At 35.1% G+C, this 18110-nt stretch overlaps 1 protein-coding gene, 1 long non-coding RNA gene and 1 pseudogene across 2 annotated transcripts; 2 read left to right on the top strand and 1 right to left on the bottom strand.

Moving 5' to 3' along the window:
* The first annotated feature begins 943 nt into the window (after nucleotides 1-943).
* On the top strand, nucleotides 944-4124 carry LOC124455146 (annotated as a pseudogene).
* Nucleotides 4125-4133: 9 nt separating this feature from the next.
* Nucleotides 4134-4792, top strand: LOC124452976. Its single transcript, XR_006950926.1, has 2 exons — nucleotides 4134-4262; nucleotides 4378-4792. It is a non-coding gene; the product is annotated as an uncharacterized LOC124452976 (long non-coding RNA).
* A 193-nt stretch (nucleotides 4793-4985) lies between these two features.
* On the bottom strand, nucleotides 4986-6396 carry LOC124455135. Its single transcript, XM_047005863.1, has 5 exons — nucleotides 6318-6396; nucleotides 6115-6257; nucleotides 5666-6026; nucleotides 5439-5560; nucleotides 4986-5321 (listed from the first exon to the last, which is right to left on the bottom strand). Exons 1-5 carry the CDS (start codon nucleotides 6394-6396, stop codon nucleotides 4986-4988), a joined length of 1041 nt encoding a protein of 346 aa, XP_046861819.1.
* Between the last annotated feature and the right edge of the window lie 11714 nt (nucleotides 6397-18110).

The following is an 18110-nucleotide window of genomic DNA, read 5'->3' as shown; positions in this document are numbered from 1 at the left end:
CCATTTACTATATAGTTCTTGATACAAGCTTTCCCATCCAGTAATTAGTAATGTCATGACCTACTGACTGGAAAGTAAAAAACATTTTTCACACCATGGATGAAAAAATGTTTTACTAATTTGGGTGTATGTTTGAGGACTTTCACTTGTGGAGGATTATAGAAATGCATAATTTGACAGTTCCCTTAGCGCTTTTCCTCGTTTGACCAATGTTCGAAAGATTATGAAGTAGGTAAAAGTCATGAACATTATAGGGAAAATGTAAACGCAGACATAAAAAGCAAACAATTCGTATAGGACATAACGACGTTGAGGATCTACAATACACTCTTGAATAGTCATTCCAACTATCGTAACCAAACCAATTATGTACGCTGAACCACGAATGATTTTTATCTTTCGTTGACTGAAGGAAAGTTTCAATGGATGAACTATCGCACGATAACGTAGGACTGAAATGAATAGCATCAAAGAAACTCCACTTACTTTAAATGCAGTATGTATGCCAGCTATATATGAGCAGTTTAAAGAAATTGGGATGTTTTTCATCTGAATGAAAAATATACTTAGCAGTGTCAGTGCGTCACTTATTGCGAGATGCAAGACAAGAATGTAGTAGTTCTTCTTTATAAACAGAATCTATCGTTTTAATATCAAAGCGATCACAAGAGTATTCCAACAATGCCAAATGCACATATCGCAATACGCAAAAATACAAAAGCAGCCATAACGATTAAATTGATGTATTCTTATCATTCTATGTTTCAATAGACCACTTTGGCGGTTTTATTTGAATAAAAGCACGTGCTCGCTAAGTGAAAAACTCGGACAAACATGGCGGAAGTCATAACAATGACTAATTTGCTATATGAAATAGAAATATGTTTCGCTCTCTTGCAAAATAAATGTTAACATTTCTTTATTTCAAAATATAAGCGCTTAAATGGAAGAAAGGTTACGTGAAGAGAAATTCAAAGCTATGAAACTGCCCGAATTAAAAAGTTAACTGCAGAGTAGAGGTATAACCGTAAGTAGTTATCTGAAGCCGGGACCATTGAGTTCTATAATAACTAGAGCGGCTATCTCAAGCGCGGCCTTAGATATCTGATAACGCCAAAAAAATGGTAGATTTCGTCCTTTGCCGCTGAGATTTACCGAAATTGACCGCTTTTCCGAAAATTCCATAATTTCCCACTCCCTCCTGAGGAAAGAGTGAGGAAAATTTATGTTTGTATTTGGGATTCGGCAAGCAATTTTTGATGAAAATCAAGGTAAAACCTTAAATTCATAACAGCGAGTCAACTGTGGTTGTCAGTTATCTGCTCCTACGAGGATACATTTATAACTATCGACGAAGACCTATATGTCGGCTACACATGTATGAATGCAGATGTGTGTCGTTTTTTACCAGCGTCAAACTTGTTTGATCGATTAAACTCTTTAGTCTATACAAAATATATCATAGTTCATCTCCACGGTTCACGAGAGAGAAGTCAGCTTATTTGTTATCATTGCTATTTTGCTTCTTTTTTCATGCAATGGCTTTTGTCACAATTGGATTTTACTTGTTTCTTTAAAAAAGTACATATTAAATCTCTGGATATTTGGATTTTGTAATGTGTTTCATATGAATTTCAAAAGACTCAAAGTCTGCATAGGTTTGGTAAATGAAAACAAACAATATTGTATAGAATTACTTTAATAACCTTTTTGTGATGTTCTGAAGTGCAGCTGCATCAAATACTTGTAAAGAGTTGTAGCACATTTGATTTTGTTGTATTGATATATGAATTGGGCAAAATGCAAATAATCATCAAAACACTTATGCTTCCAATGGTGTTTTATAATTCATTTGTAGTTTTTAATACTTCTACCTTTCTTTTCACTTTGTTTTGTTTTCCTATATTTGAAATAAAAGTGCACTATAATTTGAATGATTAGCACAGTTTTTCACCTCAATAATAAATTTCATAAGCAGTTGGTAGTGCATTTTGTTCTCTGAGTATCCACATGGTGTTTTGTTCATACAAGAATGATGAAGTGCAAATAGATATGTCATAAAGGCAATAAAACAAATGAATTACATAACTATAGTGTACTTTTTATGCTAGAAGCTTAAAAGCTTTTAGAAAGTAGAAATGAATTGGATTATATTACCTCTATATCATCAATCTCATGATAAGAAATAAGAAGCAAAAAACTTGTAGAAAGCTTTGAAAAGTGAAAAACGTTTTCTTTTAAAAGCAACAATGTAAATGCATATGATAAATTTCCATTCTGTACTCTAATAGGTAAATAAGGTCAAATTTTCTTAAAAGAAATATAAAATATATAAAGAAATATACAGTACAGTAACTTTAAAGGTTTCATCACATGAAGATCTTTAATGCTTCAGTATAGTGCATTAGATATTAGTAACATTAAACTACACTCAACTAAAATATTTTGATAAAAGATATGACATGATTTAAACATTAAGTTATAAAATAATGGCATACAGTTTGAAGCTTCACATCTACATCGAGTCATCACCAATCTCAGTACAAATGTTTACATAGACACAAACTTTATGGCCTTCCATTTTACATGTTTGTGAATTGACATTTCATTAAGCATCAAAACACACACAACCTTCTTGCCATCTTTCTTTGGATCATGAACTTTAACTTCAAAGAATTCAAGGCATCCTTAGTGAATCCATTGTCTCCATCCATAGAATTTGACCACGATCAAATTAAATAACTCTGGATAGGGCAGACAATAAATCAATTAGCTTTACACCATTATCATTTTTTAAGACTCTGCCTGGTCAATAACATCTTCCACTCATCTTTACTCCTTGATCTTCCCTGCATGTTGTCAGCAAATAGAACATAACAAGCTCTGCTACAAATCATGGGTATCTTTGGGGCTGATCATTTGTTTTTGATACTTACTCACAGAGCAAAATGTGTGCAGGGTCTTTTTTGCTTTAGGGAAACTATTTTGCAAATAAATGGGTAAATTTACGATTTCATGGATTAACAAATGACAGAAAAGTATGCAGAATTTTATAAACAAAAACAGAAAAAAAGCAGTATATTTGGCGTTCAAGTCAGTCTTAAAAATACGATCTTTAATATGTATTTTATGGCTTTTCAAGTGCATGTATAATTGCTTTTCAATCGTTGAGGGACTAACAAAACAAACAACTACCTCACCTGTGAGAAGCAATATGTTCCTTTTTGTGGAAACTACGACATCCAACAATTGAACGATTGAAGTGTTGGCATTATAAAAGAAATGCCAAAAAAGATATCGTCACAGAATATGGAACTAACGATATCCATATTCTGTGATATCGTGACTGTTTTTGAAAAATTCTTTATAATTTACTATAGACACCAGGGGGAGGTTGAGAATATTATTTTTCTGCAAAGCGATCATTTCAGCGGAAATACGTCCTCTGGCCGCCATTTTTTTGGCGTCCTCGCCCCAGTAAAGTTAGCCGCTCCAGTTATAATAGAACTCAATGGCCCGGACTAGTAGCCATTGCATGTGCAGTGGAAAAAATGAACATTCCATTGATCCCGCCAGTCAGTATAGCCGAGCAGCAAGTAAATTTAAGTTGTCGTTTCCATGACGTTGAACCGCCGGATCCATTTACGATTAATGTTTCAAATGATTTTAAAAATTCACCCCCGTTCGGCTTGTTTGATATATTTAATCATCTTATATATCATTCATCGGAATACGACAAGCAGGGTCTTGCAGCCTATAAGTCGTTCGAGAACTATCGTTTGTTTTACGATGGATATGTTCAGTCTTTGCTAACAGTATACAGGCAAGATGCTGGGGTCCATGTTTATATAGGCAAGGTTAAGCCTACAATGAAAGAAATGACTAAAGATGGTAAAGACGTTTACGATTTATGGTTTATATTGGAAGGAAACGGGTCTAATCGCGGCAGTGTGCTTGATACGTATTGCTGTTGTCTTGGTGGTAGAGATGGTGGATGTAAGCATGTATCATCTGCTTTGCATTCTCTTGATGATCTGCTTAATTCTAGAGGAGAGGATAGTGTCACAAGTAAGGAGTGTAAATGGATTCGAAGATCAAGATTCTCATTCGTCTGTAAAAAGTGAGTTCTTATCATGCCACCAATAAAATATATTGTGCAAATAAATCTTGCTATATGCATTATTTGGTAGGTCCAACAGCAGGAAATCTCTTCAAACCTCTGTGCTGTTTCTGTATCACTTTTTATTAAATACTTCTTGAAGGTATTTATGGAAACTACATGTTTCTTCAAGTTAGAGCTTAATAATAGGAAAGATATACTCAATGCAATTACATAGGGAAGAGTGCTTACTTTTTCAATCTCGCAACATTTTTTAGAATATTGAAAAATATGAGAAATGTCCCAATGCTTTCATTGTCATGGAACATAAATGGTTCAGTAACAAGGATGCCACAATGGAAAGAAATAAATGGCACAGAACTTTGCACACATTGTTTACTCTGCATTGATCTAAGTTTATCAACACAAAGGAATATTTTATTGTATATTTTTTAAAACTTCTATATACAATGTTTTTAAGGTGATGCAATATTCTGTGGTTGCAAATTAACCATTGCTGCACAGATAGACGCAACAGAATCAATATATTGTTTCATTGTTAATGGGATTACACCTTGTAATATACTAAATGACTTGAGTCGTTGAATAATTCTTTCAATGTGAATCCTCTTTGTAGCTACTCTCCTTGTCATTGTTGTTACACCAGTGCCAACATTACCTTTATGCTTAATTGGAGGTGAAATTAAACGGACATGTCGAAGGGCAAGTAAATCCTGGATATTAAATCCTTTGTCAGCCATCCTGCAGCTAACTCTTCAACAATCACATCTCTTGATGATTTCCTTGTCGCTTATGCAACCACTGAACAATGTAGAATATAGTTGATATGTAGAAGCTGAAATAAATAGTTTGAAGGTGTTTCTGCCTATGTAGTTACTATGTGTCCGACGTTGACTTGCGGAAGAAGGTTTTTGTTTATAGGATTCTGTGCAATCAATTGTGCACGAAGACATGGATTAGATTCGTAAAGTTTAGGCCGGGTTATTCCTTCCATGTTTTTCAAAGTGGTAAATGGAATAAATAACTTTAATTCTTTCTCAAGAAACTTCACCCATGTCAAGAATATGCTGCTACCAACAGTTTCTGACACTCCAAATAAATCACATAACATCTTGAGACAAGGGAATCTTTTGATCCTGACCAATGTGAATATAAATTGCTCATAAACTGAAAGTTTAGCCCATGTAGAAGTTTTGTGGATCTATAAAAATGATTAAGTGCTTATCATTCATTATACATAGGGAGCTATTAACTGCATTACACAACTATTAACCAGAGTATTTACTTGAGCAATATGTATGATTATATATTACTGTACCCTAGCACTGCTCTTTTTTTCTTGTTTATATTTTGCTGTTTTCTTCCCTTTCCATTTGATAAGCCTGGAAGCCTTTGCTTTCACGAACTCAAAAAGTATTTTCAACATTTCACCTGGTAGGCCTACAGATAAATTAATTCAGAGTAGCTCACAAAGTCCTTTATTATTTCCAATAGCTTCCAACATAAGCAATTATAATCAACATAGTAAAAAATGAAATTTTATACCTGTATAATGGGCTGAATCATTAACCACATTTTCTAAAAACATGCATTTCTGTATACTGCTGATGTTAACAAATGACTCAGTCGCATAAGTTTTAAGATGTTCATGAGTTAGGTTGGTTTGAACAGCAGCATCTTTTTCAACAAGAAGAAGTTCGTCTTGGTCCTCTTGGATATCACGGGATGTTGTACTATTTTCACATAAGGATAGGAGGCCGTCAGCTGCGTCTCTTTTAGCGTGTTCCCTTTCGCTCAAGGAAAGAAGAGCCTCTGCTGCATCTTTTTTGGAGATTGACGTTCGTTTTGGTGGCGGATAATATACCCTCGTGATTGGTTTTTTTCGTTTTCCCGTTAGTTTTCTTCTCTATATGAATTTAAAATGATGTATAAGCTTATAAAACGTTCAGCAAGCTTTCGTATAATTCACACATTTATGAGCAGTCAACACTTACATTCTCAATACTTTGTATCGCTGAAATAGGGTCTGGGTTATCTAAAGTAGGACCATTTTCTCCCACAAAATGAAGACTACAAATATAACTGTCTTTCGTACACACAAATCTGTCACCTCGATGACACGCACGAATCCAGCGCTCTCACTTGTCGCTATGGTATTTCTCCCCAGGAAAATGTAAAAAAAATACTTTGCTTCTACTTGCGTCTCGTTTTAAACGATCAGGATACCGCGAATCGCTTTTGCAGGTTCCCCAAGTGCACCTCTTCGTCGTAACCATTGTTATAAAATTACTCCGCCATGTTTGTCCGAGTTTTTCTCTTTAGCAAACACGTGTTTCCACATTTTTGAAAACCGCCAAAGTGGTGTATTGAAAAACTGTTTTTTCAGTTAATAGGTCAAGTTGCAATGTTTGACTAAAGTACGGTCTCGTTATTGTTTTTGTCGCTATTAGCTATGCTTGTATGCTGTATATATATTTGTACTGTCTTTCTGCGGGTAATGTGTATTTAAATGTACCAATGAGCAACCACGAAAACTTATATTTCATAATAATACCCATTAACTATAACAACAAAGAGCTTTAGTAGCGTCAAATTACAGCTTTATAAAAAAACGTGTTCTTCAAAGCCATTTTAGTTTGCCGTTTGATTAAACGAGCAGCCTTAGTGGAATCACAATAGTTCTTTGACCAAATTTAGAAAAATATCATGAATCATTAGCAAACCCTTTGATAAAATGTTTTCCGATGCTAAAAGTCGTGAGAATAATTAAAATACTAAAGACACCAACTGAATGACTTTTTTTCAAGAATTGAATTGCACAATACATGTACTTCATGCAATATATATATATACAAAGTGTATAACAATGTGCCCTCCCGGCTATCACCATAGTATAATGGTGACTCCTGCACTTCGGACACAGGATGTACGGTTTATATATATATATTAATGGAGAATATTCATGGATAAAAGAGCGCTCAATATCCTATATATTAGAAGAGGGTAATATAAAATGAAATAAAATGAACAAGCGTTTGCTGTCGCTACTCAGAGTTTCACGCCGTAGGGCGATCTTCAGGCAAGTGACAGATTATATATTATTCGCTTACTATATACATCGATTAAAAGGTGTTAAGTTACATGACGGCATGCACTAAACAATCGAAACCCGCAAAAAGCCACCTCGGAAAAGTGAGCAAATTCATCCTAGACAACATCAACAACGTAATACGAAACGAACTAAAACTAAACCAATGACGCAACACAACAGATGCTATCACTTGGTTTAAATCCATCACCGAAGAACAAAGAAAATCATTCATATCATTTGACATAGTAGACTTTTACCCTTCGATCACCGAACACCTACTGGACAAATGCCTAGCATGTGCAAAACAATACACAACAATCACAGAAAAAGACCACACCATTATAAAACACGCAAGAAAATCACTTCTTTTTTACCAAAACAAAACATGGTCCAAACGCAACTTGTAGGGCTATTCTTACTTGATCAACTGCAGCACCGGTACGGGAACAACGTCGGCTTATACCGGGATGATGGCCTTGCAGTCATAAATACAAAATCTGGAAGACTCTGCGACAAAGAAAGAAAAACCCTCTCACACCTATTTGATGAGCTTGGACTAAAAATCACAGCGATGACAAACCATGAACGCACGAACTTCCTTGACGTAACCTTTGACCTTAGCATCGACACCTACCAACCATATAGAAAACCCAACGACGAGCCTCTTTACACTCACAGATCGTCCGACCACCCACCATCAGTATTACGCCAACTACCCACATCCATCAACAACCAAACATCAATGTAAACATTACGTGCAATAGAAAACGTAACGTCACTTGGTTTAACCTACCATACAGCAAAAACGTAATAACACACATCACCCACGACTTCCTACAACTTATCGACAAACATTTCCCACCAAATACTATACTCTCCAAGATATTCAACCGACACACAATACGCGTAAGCTACAGCTGCGGCGAAAACATGAAAACTTTCATAACCAGACACAACAAGACTATTTTAGAAAGACTTAACCCAGAATCAACTCAGAAAAAGAACAACCCCCCAAAGAACTGTAACTGCAGACAGAAATACCGATGCCCGACAAATGGCAATTGCCTGAAACCCAACGTGATTTACAAAGCCGACGTGACAACGACTGACAACAACGAAACAAAAACTTATATAGGTGTTACTGCATGCGCTTTTAAAACACGATACCGAAACCACATTAAATCAATTACAAACATTAAATACCGCAACGAGACAGAACTTTCTAAATACCCGTGGACACTGAAAGAAAACAAACGTAACTACAACATTAAATGGGACTTCATATAACAACTTCCACCTCCGAACAAAACTAGAAAACCTGCCGTCTTTTCCTTGAAGACTACTTATCCTGAAAGGACGTAAAAAGAACATTTTAAATAAACGTTCCGATATGTTTAGTGCATGCCGTCATGTAACTTAACACCTTTTAATCGATGTATATAATCAGCGAATAATGATGAATCTGTTAGTTGCCTGAAGATCGCCCCACGGCGTGAAACCCTGAGTAGCGACAGTAAAAACATCATTATACACGCTAGGAATGAATTCTTAGCGTGTATAATGATGTTTTTTGACAAAATATACTTTGGTACAACCCTCCATTCAGCAAAAACGTCTACACGAACATCGGCCACAAATTCCTTTCATTAATCGACAAACACTTCCCCATAGACCATAAACTCAGGAAAATATTCAACCGTAATACCATCAAACTCAGCTACAGCTGCATGAACAATATCGAACAAATAATCAACAACCATAACAAACATATACTGAGAACATCAGACAAAACTAACGACAACACCGCGAACAAAAAGACACTTACAAAAACATGCAACTGCCGACAAAAACAAAACTGCCCACTTAACGGAAATTGCCTGCAGTCATCCGTTGTTTACCAAGCTACTGTAAAACGCAAAGACAATAACACAACTGAGACGTACATTGGACTTACAGAAAACGAATTTAAGACTAGACATAGAAATCACACTGCCTCTTTCCGCCACAAAAAACTACGAAACTCGACCGAGCTCAGTAAGCACATTTGGACCCTTAAAGACAGCAATATCGACCACGACATCTCATGGAACATCATTACACACAGCAAACCATACAACAGCACCAGTAAAGATGCAACCTTTGCCTTAAAGAAAAATTCTTCATCCTGTACCAACCATCCAAATCATCCCTCAATAAACGCAACGAACTTATTTCCTCTTGTCGCCATAGATCCAAAACACTCCTATGTAATTTGTAACCATACACCGTAATTAATACTCTAACTTCCGTCATTTAACTTGAAACTATACACCTTGATTAATACACTAGCTTCCGTCATCATCTTGTATATATATCTAAGCATTTAAGTATTTTATTCATTAAATCCCCTGAAGAGTGAGCAATCACGAAACAGGCTTGTCGGGAGGAAATTGTAGTTTTGTGTATTTTCTTCTCCTTACCAATATTTACGCTCTGCTCTCGGGCATCGAGCACTGTTTTATACGGAAAATCATAAATTATAAACTTCCTATAATATATATATATATATATTTGAAAATTAGTAACCAGGCATATTATGATAATGATAAGGATTCTCTGGATTTGTTTTAAATTTTTATTAAACTTTCAACTCGGTGCTTCGAGCCTTCGTCAGAATGTGACAATATATTATTTACAAAGATTTTGTAGGCGTTTGGAGCGTCTGATTGGTTGGTTAGTAGTTCAAAGAGGCATAGTACAGCAAAGACAACAACACAATTAACAGACATATTGACATCCCCATCATCTATTCACAACTAAAGACAAAACCAAAACAACAAACTAATAACACAACCACTAAAATAAAACACTCGAATTTCATTAATGTAATCGATACACCCGAAACCATGACAACGCATCTTAACCATCCAATAATATCAACTCAACTACTAACCAACCAATCAGACGCTCCAAACGCCTACAAAATCTTTGTAAATAATATATTGTCACATTCTGACGAAGGCTCGAAGCACCGAGTGGAAAGCTTAATAAAAATTTAAAACAAATCCAGACAATCCTTATCATTATCATATATATATATATATTGCACAATACATATACTTTATGGAAAAAATTTTCCCCATTTTTTGAGAACAATTTAATATACGAATTATTATATATAATGAGTAATTTTCTGAACAGTATATGAGCTTTTTTACTTAAATATTTGCAGAACTGTAGAGTTTAAAACATTTGTCGAAAAAATGGCAACGCCAGAACTATGTTAGTTACGACAAGTTTTCTTCTTCATTCATTAACGACGTGTATTTCATCAAAGTTAAAACAAAAACACGAACATTTAGACCAAGTCAGTGTCTGTCTAATATTTCTCTCAATCTTTTCTTTTAAATCCCCGAAAGCACACCTGTTGCTTATCACGTTTATACAACAGATGGGAGAATTCAATGCTTGTACTCCAATCCTTGTACACCTTGAAGTAGAAAACCTAGAAGTCAAGTGGAAGTCAGTAAACGCCTGTCGTAAAGACCGAGAAAAATATCATAACATTTCATGCATAAAGCAGCTATATATAAGAAAATTGGTTTATTTGTTCAAAAGTAATTTGAAAATAGTATCATTAACGACCAATAATGCGTCTCAACGACTACTTCTCTGTATAGCTGATGTGTGTAACCCACCAAAACCCGCTTCCGGAAACTTCCCTCCCAACTGCCCCCTGTATGGTTATGAAATGGCCCCCTTACATAAGAACTATTGCAATTCTTCAAGTTCGTGAGAAAAATCAATAAAATTTAAACAATCAGAGAACGTTTGTTTTATCATCTTTAGACTGTTAACAAGAAGCTGTTTACAAGAGCCCTGCCAGTCGGGTGGCTTTGCACTTGTTAGCTACAAGAAATCCATGTACTTAAAAGTTAGTTCGTACGAAAAGAGAGCCAGCCCTCTTTTGCAGCTATAATTGACAGAATCATATTCTTATGAAATTTTATGAAACTTTTTATAATTTACAAACAATCATTTAAAAAAATGCGCTGTGGACGTCTTCTTGATGATTTTCAGATAAATGGTTTTACCTCAAGTTTTTGATTTCTGATAGAATAGAGGGAAATGTTTCACGAACTTTGTACGTTTTAGCTACAAAACATTTTAAGACCATTTGCCTCCATGCATACACGTAATTAAATAGCAAACGTTTTGTTCTCTGGATTAGGCTATATTTGTCTGTCTGTGCAACCCTTCCAGAAATACAGCACTTGTTTGTGAAATATTCCATAAATTAGCGGATTGACAGCGTGCAATCCACGAATACTGAAAGAACCGCCAACATGAAAATTCAAAGTGTTTTCTTCTGTAGAAACCGCATGTAATACAGCTGCCATGTGATAAATTTGAACCAATGAGAAACAGAGAACCGTAATGAAACAGACGAAGAATGATTTAAGATGCCAGTGTGTCTTTGACTTGAGTTGGTGGAAGATTTTACACGAGATTCTGCTGAGCTTGAAAATGCCTTAAGCGCTTTTCTTTCATTCATCAACGCCCGAGCAATTATGGAGTAAATGACAACCTTGAATATGATTGAGAAAGATAGAAACAGAGGTAAAAAGCAATAATTTCATAAGTTAAATGAAGACAACTGCGATCCATCATGCACTCTTGAATTTTCCTTCCAAATGTTATAACCAAACCAATGATGTACGCCAAGCCACAAACGATTTTTATCTTTCGTCGACGGAGAGGTTTCAGTGGAAGAATTGTCCCACGATAACGTAGAACTGAAATGGTCAACGTCATTTAGAAACACCACTTACTTGAAATAAAACGTCTATGCCACTAAAATCGGGACGGCATTATATGCGTAACGCAAGATCTCAATAAAAGATATGATTATCAATGCAGCAACGTCACTTAGGGCGAGATGCTGGAGGACTCTCTCTCCCTACACCACAACTTGAGGTTCTACATGCACACTTCAATGGTCATTCCAACTGCTGTAACCAAACCAATGATGTACGCTAAACCGCAAACGATTTTTATCTTATGTTGACTAAACTCACCAAAGGAAATTTTCAATAGATGAACGTTTCAATAGAAGTATAGGATTGTAGATTTGGTCGTGTTGCATTGGCGAGTGTTTTCAGCGCTTTTCTTTGTTTCATCAATGCTCAAGCGATAATGGAGTAAGTCACAGTCATGAGTATTATTGGAAAAATGTAGAAACACGAAATAAATATGGACCATTCGTAAATGTAATAAAGACCTTGAGATTCTACATGCACACTTCAATAGTCATTCCAACTGCTGTGACCAAACCAATGATGTACGCTAAACCGCAAATGATTTTTATCTTATGTTGACTAAAGGAAAGTTTCAATGGATGAACTATAGCACGATAACGTAGATCGAAAATGATCAGCATAACAACATCATAGAAGTTCCGTTATTTTAAACAAACTATCTATACCACTTGCATATGAATGAGCAGTTTAGCAAAATTGGGACGATGTCAAATTAAATGAGAAATATACATAGCAATGCCTGCAGATCACATATTGCAAGATGCAAAATTGGATGAGAAATATACATAGCAATGCCTGCAGGTCACATATTGCAAGATGCAAAACAACAAAGTATTATATATTATGTTCCTCAACAGAATCTTCCGTTTTGAAATTGAAGTGGTCACAAGAATATTTCCAACAATGTTAAATACACAGATTGCGACAACAAGAATTGCAACATCTCTCGTTGTTATTTTACGGATAGAGCAAAGTACAGTAAGCGTTCTGGCCAGTTCAACTTTTTGTCCAGTTCGATATTAGTTTGACTGACAATTGAGTATTCTTTTTTTTCGTAATAGCTACTTTTAAAGTAAATATGGGTAGAATCCGTATCAAGAGGTGCGGCTGAGGTTGATTTGGCAATTCTTTGTTGAAATAGTGGCTACTTTAAAGGAAGCTGCAAGTTTTGAAACGTTAAGGAATGTCGTCTACTTCAGAAGTCATAAGTGAAATTATGCAAGGGCATCAATTGATTTTTTGCAAGTGAAACTCATGTCAGTTTTTCGTTTGCTTGTTCAATGGCTCTCTGCTAGTGAGGAATGTATTTTCCAAACATTTTATGAAAAACTAAAAATCTAGCTACATTAAACATTGAAAAGACAGCACTTAAGAAGATAATATCATGCATTTCCTTGCAAAACTCAATTTCTCATCATTGATTAATTTGCTCGTCGTTCAATTCGGGTGCTACTGAAATACAATTATATTTCAGGGTAACTTAGTAATAAGTACTTTTCTATTGCTTGAATAGATTTTGAATTATCTCGTTCAGAAATTTTTAAGTTCGGCCAGTGAACACAATATTTAGATATAATGGCCGGAAAGATAACTGAAGACAAATATAAGGCCAACGTGGCCGATCAACGATGAAATGAAATTGATTAAGTAAAGTTTTCAAGTTTTCTACAGAGAGGCGGAACATAGCTGTACATATCAACAAATGCTTCAATTTAAACAAGTGCAAACTGGTATCACCTAAACTAGCTTGTATTTGTCAAAACAGAGTAAAGCTTCTAGGTGACACTTGAGAAGTAAATTTGTTTTATTGTTCTAGAGAAACTCAAATGTACATTCAAGTCAAAAAATTAATCTAGAAAATATGTGTTAATGCCGAGCGAACAAGCAGTTTACACACATGGTCGAGGTTCATTTTGAAATTTGACAGGCAAACAGTGCGTTCAATGCAGGGGAGGTAATTTCCCATTGCTCAACTGCTATCCTCTTCCTAATCCTGATCTGAAATAGACTGGATAACGTACTACGCTTTTTTGTGATGCCAGAGCCGCCATATTGGAAGGTCTCACTTGATACAAAAAAGTAATCATAATGTTAATCACAAACATATTTCTACAAAATCCGCTATGATATACATGGTTTTAAGTTCCGAACATAACAGACCTACCTCGTCATTAAAGCTCTGTCGAAAATTAAAGTTGGGTTTCACTCCTTGAGGGGGACCTAGTAGTCGGATGATGAACATATGGGCACCCGATTACTTTGGCTTCGACTTTCGATTGGGTGTTGTAATGCAATGCGCTATCTAGTTTATTATACATATCTCTGCTTCCTAACCACAATGACCTACATATGTTGCTAAGCGACATCCATGAGTCTAAAATGAACCTGGAAAATTATTGTCGTCGTCATTCTTCACCACACGTCATGGCCTACGCCCGTCAGGCTCACGCTCACAAAGCGAGGCTTCAAAATCACCTCATGAGTATTCAAAGAGGACACTTTCATTCCACTGATGGCTTGACTTGAAATATTGCCCAGATAGCTAGTTCTGGAAACACGCTTTCTCGTCCAGTAGCTAATTAGTAACGTCATGACTCACTGACTGCAAAGCATAGATAACTTTTTCATATCGAGAGATAAAAATGTTTTACCTGCTAATTTGGATGCATCTTTGAAGACTTTAACTTGTGGAGGATTATAGATTTGCCAAATTGGAGAGTTCTTTTGCCGTTTTTTCTCGTTTCATCAATGCTCGGGCGATTATGAAGTAGGTCCCAGTCATGATTATTATAGGAAAAATGTAGACGCAGACATAAAAAAAGAACAATTTGTATATAAGATAATCACCTCGAGGATCCAAAATGCACCCTTTAATAGTCAATCAAACAGTCGTAACCAAACCATTAATGTACGCTAAGCCACAAAAAATTTTTATCTTTCGTCGACTAAAGGAAAGTTTCAATGGATGAATTATCGCACGATAACGTATAACTGAAATGATCAACATCATAGAAACTCCGCTTACTTTAAATACAGTACCTATGCCACTTATATATGAACATCTAAAAATAAATGGGATGCTTTCCATCTGACTAAAAAATATGCTAAGCAGTGCCAGTACGTTACATATTGAGAGATGCAAGACAAGAATATCGTAGTTCTTTATAAATAAAGACTTCCGTTTTAATATCAAAGCGATCACCAGAGTATTTCCAAGGATGCCAAATGTACATATCGCAATACGCAAAAATACAAAAGCAGCCATAACGATTCGACTGATGTATCTCACCTATATTTATCTGTTATATTTCAATTGAAAAACTGTTCTTCAGATTATATACGTAAAGTTTAAATTTTTGACTACTGTACTGTCTCGTTGAAGTTCGCTTTTAGCTATGTTTGCATGCTGTATATATGTGTACTGTATTTCTCTGTGTGATGTGTACTTAAATGGACCAATGAGAAACTACGAAAACTTATATTTTATAATCATACCCATTAACCATAACAACAAAGAACTTAAGTTACTAACGTCAAATTACAGCTTTATAAAAAAACGTGTTCTTTAAAACCAATTGAGTTTGCTATTTGATTAAACAAGCAGCTTTAGTGGAAAAATAATAATTCTTTGACGAAATTTAGAAAAATATCACGAATCATCGAAAAACCCTTTGATCAAATGTTTTCCGATGCTAAAAGTCGTGAAAATAATTAAAATACATAAGACACCATCAAATGACTTTTTTTAAGTATTGAATTGCACAATACATGTACTTCATGCAATATATATATATATATTTTATATCCTGTGTCCCAAGTGCAGGAGTCATCATTTTACTATGGTGATAGCCTGGAGGGCACATTACAATACATTTTGTATGTATATATATATTGCAACATATACTTTTTTCAGCAGAATTTTTTCACCATTTTTTCACAACAATATATTTTTTGAATTATCGTTTATAATGAGTAATTTTCTAAACAAAATGTGCACTTTTTTATCAAGTTTTCTTCTTCATTCATTAACGACGTGTACTTCATCAAAGTTAAAACAAAGACACGAACATTTAGACCAAGTGAGAGTCAGTTTATTAATTCTACCTTTGAATCTCCGAAAGAACACCTGTTGTTTACATATAAAGTTTATACCACAGATTAAAGAATTCAATGTTTGTACTGCAAGATGGAAAAGTAAAACATCTTGAAGTAAAAAACCTAGAAGTCAAGTAGAAGTCATTAGATGTCTGTTATAATGACCGATAAACAATATCACAACATTTTATGCACCAATATATATACAGATCTCAGCAATAAGATATTCAGTTTGTGCAATATCATGCTTAATGAATTGATTGCATACAAAACTTATTTGGGGAAATTAAGCGATTTGTATTATCGGAAATCGGTTTATTTGTTCGAAAGAAATTTGAAAATCGTATCATAACCGACCGATGGTAGTTTCAACGATCACTTTCCTGAAGCTGATGTGTGTAACTCTCCACAACTCCCCCAAACTCTCTCTACAAACCCCCTCCACGCCTTGTATGCTTATGTTACGCCACCGTACATAAGAAACGTGAGAAACTCAATAAAATTTAAACAATTAGCGATCGTTTATTCTATCATCTTTAGACTCTTAACAAGAAGCTGTTTACCTGAGCCCTGCCAGGCGGGTGGCTTCATACGTGTTAGCTACAAGAAATCCATGTACTTAAAAGTTAGTTCGTACGAAAAGAGAGCCAGCCCTCTTTTGCACCTATAATTGAAAGAATCATATTTTTATGAAAGTCTATAAAACTTTATATAATTTAAAAGCAATACATTTAGAAAAAAGCGTTATGGACGTTTTCTTGATGATCTTGAGATAAATGGTTTTGCCTCACGTTTTCTGGTTTCTGATAGAATTGAGCATAATGTACAATGGACTTTCTACGTTTTAGCTACAAAAAAATTTAAGACCATTTGCCTCCATGCATGCACGTGATTAAATGGAAAACGCTTTGTTCCCTGGATTGGCTTAATTTAGCTGTTTGTGCAACATTTTCAGAAATACAACATTTGTCTTTCAAAGTACTCCATAATATAGCGGATTGACAGCATGCGATCCAAGAATACTAAAAGAACCGCGAACATTAAAATTCAAGGTGTTTTCTTTTGTAAAAACTGCAGGTAAAACAGCTGGCATCTGAAATTTGAGCCAGTCAAAAACGGAGAACCGTAATGAAACAGACGAAGAATGATTTCAGATGCCGAGTATATCTTTGACTTTAACTGCTGGAGGATTTTGCGGGACTCTGTTGAGCTCAAGAATGCCATTTGCGCTTTTTTTTTGTTTCGTCAATACCCGAGTGATTATGAAGTAAACGACGACCGTAAATATTATTGAGAAAATGTAGAAATTTTCATTAAGAGAATGCTATGTTTCTTCAATATTTTTGCCATCACATTACTGTTAAACGACCAGCCGTTTTTGCTCACAAGAAATAATTTTTCCATTAAAGTTTATCATCGTGAACACGTAAAATACGTTTTTTCAATTGAAGAATGCCTGTCAACCAAGATGCATTGCGCATTAATCATGGCGTGAAAGGTCATTTTCTCAGTCGAAAATGACGGATTTGTTAATGTAATCATATAGCTTCGAAAACGATGATAATTAATGTAAAATAGATTTTTTACGTCAATCTTTTCTGCTAACTTTTCAAATAGAATTAGAGCTGTGTAATGAAATTGATTTCAGTGGCAAGCACAAAAAGTAACGATATGCTTATAAACAATGGCGCATTTTCATCTTTGATTTGCTTTTTGCATTCTTTAAGGGAACTCCACCAAAAATAATGTTGTCTTAAAAGTTCCATTTTATGCACAAAGGTTACTATATTTTGAAACTTTTACATCAGCTATTTATTTTTGACAAAATCGCGTCTTCAAAGTGCTATTTGAGCTGTTTGAGAACAGCAGCGTGGGCACAAGAAGCGTCAGCGGAAATTATTTGACGTCATATCGTCAAACCAGTTGAGTTGAGTTTACAACAAAGTAAAATAACTATTGCTGGAAAAATTGCAGGTTCAGGCAATGACATCGTGAACACCTCCGT

This window comes from Xenia sp. Carnegie-2017, unplaced genomic scaffold (genome assembly GCF_021976095.1).
Source record: "Xenia sp. Carnegie-2017 unplaced genomic scaffold, XeniaSp_v1 HiC_scaffold_13, whole genome shotgun sequence".
Classification (NCBI taxonomy): Eukaryota; Metazoa; Cnidaria; class Anthozoa; order Malacalcyonacea; family Xeniidae; genus Xenia; species Xenia sp. Carnegie-2017.
The sequence above is the reverse complement of the archived record's forward strand: the minus strand, read 5'-3'. Positions and strand labels throughout refer to the sequence as shown.